This window comes from Emydura macquarii, unplaced genomic scaffold, assembly GCF_026122565.2.
Source record: "Emydura macquarii macquarii isolate MOO-44397 ecotype Brisbane River unplaced genomic scaffold, CSIRO-AGI_Emac_v2 contig_2325, whole genome shotgun sequence".
NCBI classification, from domain to species: Eukaryota; Metazoa; Chordata; order Testudines; family Chelidae; genus Emydura; species Emydura macquarii.
This window is the reverse complement of record NW_027132462.1, coordinates 76320-83913: the sequence shown is the minus strand read 5'-3', so window position 1 is coordinate 83913 and position 7594 is coordinate 76320. Positions and strand designations below refer to the sequence as shown.

Below are 7594 nucleotides of genomic sequence, written 5' to 3'. Positions count from 1 at the left end.
GTAGTGAGGGATTTTTAAAATAGCTTGAGAGGGTCATAAACCTTCCTGATTTACACCATAACATATTTCTGTCACGAGGAATTTTCCTCTGGCAGCAGGTTATCTCACAGCTGTCTATTGTACAGCTTCTTCTACCTTCCTCTAAAACTTCTATTCTTAGCCACAGGAAAATGGGCTAAATGCACTACAGGTCTGATCCAGTCTGGCATTCCCTGTCGGTGGTGTATGTAAAAATATAGGAACGGCCACACAGGGTCAGACCAATGGCCCAGGGCCGTATTATCCATTGGGCACAATAGGCAAAGTGCCTAGGGCCTACGAAAATTTCAGGACCTACGAAAAATTTTGTGAACTAAAATAAAATGATTCCGAAAATTTTAAAAGCAAACAATAAAATCAAAATTCATATCTTCTTAAATTAAATATATTTATCTAAGGTATAAATTACTATTATATTATTACATATATCAATTTTAAATTAAATTCTGTGACAAGATTTAAAATTTTCTAAGCTTTTAAGGAATATGGTTACAATATTAGCAAAAGGGAATGCATTAAAAGCAGGTTTCAATTTTGAACAATTTTTGTTTGACATTTTGCTCAGAGTGGCATAACTAGGGGCCACAAAACCACGCAATTAATGTGCTTAAATTGATAGTTATTTCAGTCAGGGGTCTTAAAACAGCCTTGGTATCCTGTCTTCCACAGGGCCAATGACAGATTCTTCAGAGAGAATGAACAGAACAGGTAATCATCATGTGTAAATACAAGAGTATGTTTTTGTTGATCTTCCTTGACCTTCTGGAAGACTCTAGACATGCACTGAGAGCACAATGGCATCTCCTTCAATACTACCTAGTCTCCTGTTACTTTTCCTTTCAGGAAGTAAAGTTCAAAACTCCTTGGACCCACTCAGGATACCATGCCGGCTGTCAATGACACCAAATTAAAACCCACAGTGTTCCTTCTCACTGGAATACCAGGGCTGGAAGACGTCCATGTCTGGATTTCCATCCCCTTCTGCTTCATGTACGTTATTTCCATATTAGGAAATTCACTCATTCTATTAATTATAAAAACAGATCCAACCCTCCATGAGCCCATGTACATTTTCCTTTCCATGTTGGCTGTTACAGACCTTGGCTTATCTTTATCCACCCTACCAACGACACTGGGCATATACTGGTTTCACTCTAGGGAGATCAGCCATGATGCCTGTTTTGCCCAGTTGTTCTTCATCCACTTGTTTACATTAATTGAATCCTCTGTGCTCTTGTCCATGGCCTTTGACCGCTTTGTTGCGATTTGTATCCCGCTGCGATATGCTTCAATTTTAACCCCTCCGAGAATTGCTAAGATGGGACTGGTATGTCTGCTAAGAGGGGTAACCCTAATATTAGCACTCCCCATTTTCCTGAAACAGCATCAATACTGTAAGGATAGCATCCTCTCCCATTCCTTCTGCCTGCACCAGGAGGTCATGACAATGGCTTGTTCAGATTTCAGAATCAACATATTCTATGGCTTCTTTTTAATAGTCTCTTCACAGGGGTTGGACTTGCTGCTCATCCTCCTATCCTATGTGATGATCCTTAAATCAGTGCTGAGCACTGCATGCCGTGGGAAGCGCTTCAAAGCCCTGAATACCTGTGTCTCCCATGTCTGTGTCGTCCTTCTCTTCTACACACCAGACATTGCCTCAGGTGTGATATATAGATTCGTAAAGAACTCTTCTCCAATACTTTCGATTATCCTGGGCAACATCTATTTGCTGATCCCACCCATGATTAACCCAATCGTTTACAGCGTGAAAACACAAGCAATTCGTGTGAGGATAATCAGGGTATTCGTCAAGTGAAGGGTCAGTTCATCACCCAGCTCCAGAGAATCAAACCCCTGTAACGGGCTTCTTCTATCCCCAGTCTCCACAGCACAGGGGGAAGCTCTGGGACAGCGAGAATCCAGCCTGACCAGCTGGGAGGTCCTGTGATTGTGCACTGCTCTGCTGGTCAAGGTCCCAGATCACACAGGGAGTGTGTGCCAGAGTTTGGAATTATTTGTGTGTTGCCTAAATCCTGGTGTCCTGCTTTATCCACAAGACCCTCCTTCCATTTCCCAGCCACTGGATAGGAGCACAGAGTCACGACCTAGAATTTAAAGTGATGAAAACTCTTCACCTTTTTGTGCTCCTGTTGCATTTTCCTAGTTCAGCCAGAAGACTGGGTTTGATGTTGAAACTGCTGGGTGAGTTTCTAGGGACTGTGCGACTAGATAATCACAGTGTTCTCTTCTGGCCTTAAAATCTAGGAATAGTTACACCTCAAATGGCATTTATTTACATTGTCTGATGACAGTTTACAAACATCTTTCAGTAACTGGAAAAACTCTTAAGCAACTTCTCCCCTGTGTTTGAAGTCCATTTAGTCCTCTCTGAAGAAAGAACCAGGTTCACACCAAAGCTAGGTGAAATTTTTCAGACAGATTGTTCATTTGCTGGAAAATGCAGGTTCAGCTGACCCAAAACGATTCAGGAGTTTGACAAAATTGTTTTGGCCATTCACAAAAATGGTCAGAGGTGAGGGAGCAGGTGGTGGGGCTGTCTCTTGTCACCCAGCATAATCTTTAGGTCAGTAAGTAGAGTACTCATGTGGGTTGTGGGAAGGCGCAGATTCATATCCCGCCCCCTTGACCAAACCTGAAATGGAGTCACTAGAAATATAGAAAAATTTAAGATTTGGTTCAGCCTAAGCCATTTTTTTTTTCAATTTTGCAGAATTTCCACCAGAGCAAAAAATCAGTTAGGGGTGGCACTGAGAGGCGTTTCAGGGCACATAGGCACCTCAAAATTTGCTTTAGCCCCCTCTGGTAGCCACCCCTCCTGGTGCAAAGGGTGGCATGCGCCACTCTCCGGCCATCCAGCTCTGAATGTAGATGATATGCAGGGTTTTCCTTAAGGAAAATGACTCAGTAGGAGAAGGGAGCTCCCCGTACAGTGACCCCTTTCTCTGCAGGCTGGGAAGATGGGGGCAGGAACGAGGAGTGGAGCTTTGTGCAGCCAGGGGAGATTCCTGGAAGGGGATCTGACCTGGCCCCAGGAGAAGCCCTGTGCAGTGAAAGAGAAGCCCTGGGACTAGCAGTTGGAGTATAGCACAGGGTAGGAGCCCTTGGCTAGGCACGCCCTCTCTAGAGCTTGGGGGCTACAGGGACCTTGGGTTGGCTCTGTGTGTACCTGTGTGTGTGTGTGGGGGGAGGGGTGTCTGTATAGCGCAATGTGACATATTCCAGCATATAATTTGGCCTCTTTGAATGGCTGTGTCCCCTTCATTCTCCACCTCAGGGTGGCTTTTGCACTGCCTTGCTGATGAACAACACAACCCTCCAGGTTCTGGTCACTCATAGCCCTCAGCATGCAACATTGTGTGAATGCTCTCCCAGCCTCTCATGAACTAGACACAGGGCAACACCTGCCACATCTCTCAGCCCAGAAATGTGCATCTTGTACTGTCCAGTCCATTCATTGTACAAAACAAGATCATGTAAATCCATTTGTATAGCAAAGGATAATAATTATGCACAAGCTTTGTTGTTTCAAGTTTCCCACACACTTTTACACAAACACACTGGTTAGGATAAAGCACTGAAACAAGTTTATTAACTACAGCAAGACGGATTTAAAGTGATCACAAGTCATGAGAAATAAATGTCAATATTGAATGCAAATGAAATAAAAAATAAACATGCCGTCTTATTCCTAAACTTTACCAAGTGAAATAAGATTTGAAGCAAACAGTTTTTCTCATCCCATTGGATGGTGCAGGCAGTTCACAGTTCTTGGTACACAGGATGGATTTCCTTCCCAGCCTGGGACCAATCTCCCCAGTTCAAAGTCTTTCAAGCAATCGTGGTTCAGCAGAGATGTTGGAGGAGAGAAGTAATGAAAAAGCCATTGTTTCTCTTTTTATGCCCTCCTACTCTCCTTGAATAACACCTCCCGTCCCCTCAGGGTGTGAGCAAAGCAGTCTCCCTGGTATGCACGTGAGAGTCAAAGTGTAATTTGGGCCTGCTTCTGATCTCATTTACACCAGTGTAAGTCAAGTGTAATACTACTGAAATAAATGCAGCAACTCTTGATTTGCACTGGTGTCACCGACAACAGAAATTGGTCCTTTAAGTTCAGTGGGGTTATTTCCCGATTTTCACTCGTGTGAAAGTATAAGGCCCAATGGGCTAAATCTATCCCTCATGTGACACCATTGAAGGCAATGGGAACTCTGTGTGTAGAGATTCCAAGCTCTTTGGGGCAAGGATTGTGGTTTTGCTCTGTGTTTGTGTGGTGCCTCACACAATGGGGTCCTGGTCCATGAGCAAAGCTTGCTGGTGCTACGGCAGTACATATAATGATACTTAATGATTAGTCGAGGATCAAGCCCCTCTTCATGTCTTTCCATAGCTGCTCTGAAGTGATCTTTACAGCTGTTGAGATTACATTCAACATTGCCTTGGGAAAAACTGAACTGCCTTCATATTTATAGCATGATTTTCAATAAATCATTTTCAATGTCCTAGCAACAACAGCATGGAAATGGGAAAGGAGCACTGATTCCACAATGACTTCCTTTAATTATATCAGTGCAATGTTATCAACCTGGCCAAAATGAAATTTGGCCTCTGAATAAAAATTATTACATGGTTCTGCTTTGGAAAGTAATTGAGAAGAGAGGCCAGTTGGCAACTCCAGCTCTGCTCATCCTCAAAGTTTGGTGTCTTTTGAATGCAATACCATATCTGGCCCCCATCTCTCTAACAGTGTGAACCAAAACTCTGCAGACAGAAGAATGATCATGGCGTCCAACCTTAATGTGCAAATGACTATAATCAAGCCATACAAGCTGTTGACCCTCTTGTCTGTATAAGCCAGTTTCATCATATCCTGATGCAAACCATATAAGTGGGAGAGCACATTGGATCTGCAGAAGGGGAAGCATTTAATAAGAAAGAGGAGTTGGAAGACTATATAGATGCCCCTAAATAAAATTGCTACTCCTATTTTCCCTATTACTGAATTGGGGAGTAGCAAGGTGTCTCTCAGAGGATCATATATTGCAATGAAGCAGTCAAATGCCATTCATCCAAAGGTATGGATGAAGAATATCTGGATGATGCAGGCGTCAAAAGCAGTTTCCCTGGAATTAAACCTATACATGCCACTCAGCATTGTTGGCAATGTAGGCCCAGATTGGTAAGGGCTAGTAAAAAAAGGAATATGTACAAGGCTCATGCAGGCTTTGTTCTCTCCTGATAAAAAAGAGGATAGCTACTGTTCCCAGCACTTTCAGAACACATGGGACACACAGTGAGAAAGCCATAGAGGAGTTTTGCTCACGCATTCCAAGGGCACCTATATGGATGAATACCTGATGACTAAAGATTCTATTATTGACTGTCGAATTAATGTCCCGGTAATGTTCCTTTCGGTTTCAGAGCCTTGAAATATAAACATTGATCACCGTATAGAACCAGAGGCCATAAGACTGCCCAAAATGCTCTAGTACAGCTTCATGCCTCTGTTAGATGTTAATGGCCCAGATCCTCTGATGGTGGAAATTGACGTCCTTCCATTCATGCTAAAGGGGCTACTTCTATTCACGCTGACTGAGGATGTGGCTTAGTGTGAATTAAACTCATTAAAGGCACCTGATTTTCAGCGAGTGAATGCTCAGGGCTTTTTCAAGTTTTGCTTCTATAAAATGTGTCTCATGTTGGACACCTGAAATCCATTTAGAAAATGTTGGCCTAAGTCATGATTTATTTCACTCTCAAGGTACTGAATTGAATAGAAGGGCTGAAATCTTCCTGTGCTGCCCCCTGTTCATATGGCCATCTAACTTCTTGACAGATGAAAGGAACACGACGAAGTAAGTCAGTGATGCTTGGCCATAGTGTGGGAGAAAAGACCAATGTGCAAGCGGCAGACTTTACCACAGTGGGTACAGGTCCACTCGTCAGATAGAGGTTGGAGCACATTTTGCTTCCTGGCTCGCCTATGGGCCTCAGTCTGGGCTCTCTGAAGACTCTCTGCGAAGACTACACCAACCTTGACCCATCTTCTCCTGACTGAGCGGTTGTGGGCAGGGCTCCCCCCATTGTCAGGGGAATGCTGAATTTCTTAAGACCCTTCTTGACCTTGTTGCTGTATTGGAACTTTGACCTTCCTCTGTGTCGCAAATAGTCCTTGAGTTGGCCATAAAGCACAACCTTCAGCAGATGAGCTTGAGGCATGCGCTCAATGTGCCCCATCCAGTGAAGCCCATGAGTGTCCAGTTTTTCTGCATAGACTGTAGGCCGCTTCTCTGAAGGATCTTGTTATGAGTGATCCGTTGATCCCAAGAGACTCTAAGGATTTTTTCGTGACAGTGAAGGTGGAAGTTGTTCTATCTCTGCTCCTGAATGGAGCATATGACCCAGCTCTCACAGCTGTAAAGGAGGATACTGAGAACACGAGTCTGATAAACGGACACCTTTTTATTCAGGGTTAGCAGATTGTTGTTCCAGACACGTGAGGTAAAGTTTGCCAAAGGTGATGGAGGCTTTTCTGAGTCTCGCATCAAGTTCTGTATCAAGGCTAAGTGAACTGGTTAATGTTGAGCCAAGATAGCAGAAGTGATCCAGACCTTCATTATTGACGCAGGCTTTATGTGGGATGTTAGTGCCATGTGATATGACAACTGTTTTCTTAATACTGATTACCATGCCCAACTTGATTCATACATCAGCAAACTGCCCCCAGTCACACCTATGCAATCATACGGCCATAAGTAATGTAAAGCAGGACTTTATAGCTGTACATCATGACAGAATGGGACCCATTGGTTGATTCCAAAGAGGAAATACACATCTCTTCCAACCCTAATCTTTTATGATTTTCCCTACTGATCGTGCAATTGTTTTCAGTATTGTTTGAGCAGGGTGGATTTACCCCAATGTCTGTGAAGTAGGAAAGAGCACACTGATCATTGTGTATTATAAGATAAATAAATACACAAAAAAACCAATGTGTTCAGTGGCTGTCATTAAAAGTCAAGAAGTTGCCTAAAGATCGCCTACAGCAATATTGAAGGACCACTTTTTATACCCAAATGAAGGGTTTATGTTCATATAAAAACGATACTGCTTTAACGATACTGGTATGGCTAGAGCAGTGCAACCCCTCCCACCTCATCGTGGATACACCAAAACCTCTGCTGGAAATGTTGACATTTTGAACAGCAACCGTGATATGTGCGGTAGAGGAGAGAGCAAATGCAGATAAGAGAGAGAGTCTGTCTGCCTCGGAGAGATCCCAAAGCTGATTGCTTTCTATCCCGTGATGTAAAATAAAACAGCAGAAGAGAAAACTACAAACATAAACAAGCTCTCTAGGTCATTTCACTTTCTAAAGGAGGCAACTATTACTCTGACATAGCCAAGAGACAACTATTGTTCCGGGTGCCCTGCACAAACAGCTTTAAAAATAAGCTAACAGCAGGGTTAGGTGCTTAATGTCCCAAAGTTAGCTCAAAACTCTACAACCATCTGCAGGGTATAAAGAGCAGAG

At 43.3% G+C, this 7594-nt stretch overlaps 1 protein-coding gene across 1 annotated transcript; it reads left to right on the top strand.

The window, feature by feature from the left end:
- The first annotated feature begins 922 nt into the window (after window positions 1-922).
- On the top strand, window positions 923-1858 carry LOC137161594 (olfactory receptor 51G2-like). Its single transcript, XM_067560975.1, has one exon. The coding sequence runs from the start codon at window positions 923-925 to the stop codon at window positions 1856-1858; it is 936 nt and encodes a 311-aa protein (XP_067417076.1).
- The last annotated feature ends 5736 nt before the right edge of the window (window positions 1859-7594 follow it).

Coding starts and splice junctions, on each gene's coding strand:
- LOC137161594 (XM_067560975.1), top strand. CDS start 923: ATGCCGGCTGTCAATGACACCAAATTAAAACCCACAGTGTTCCTTCTC.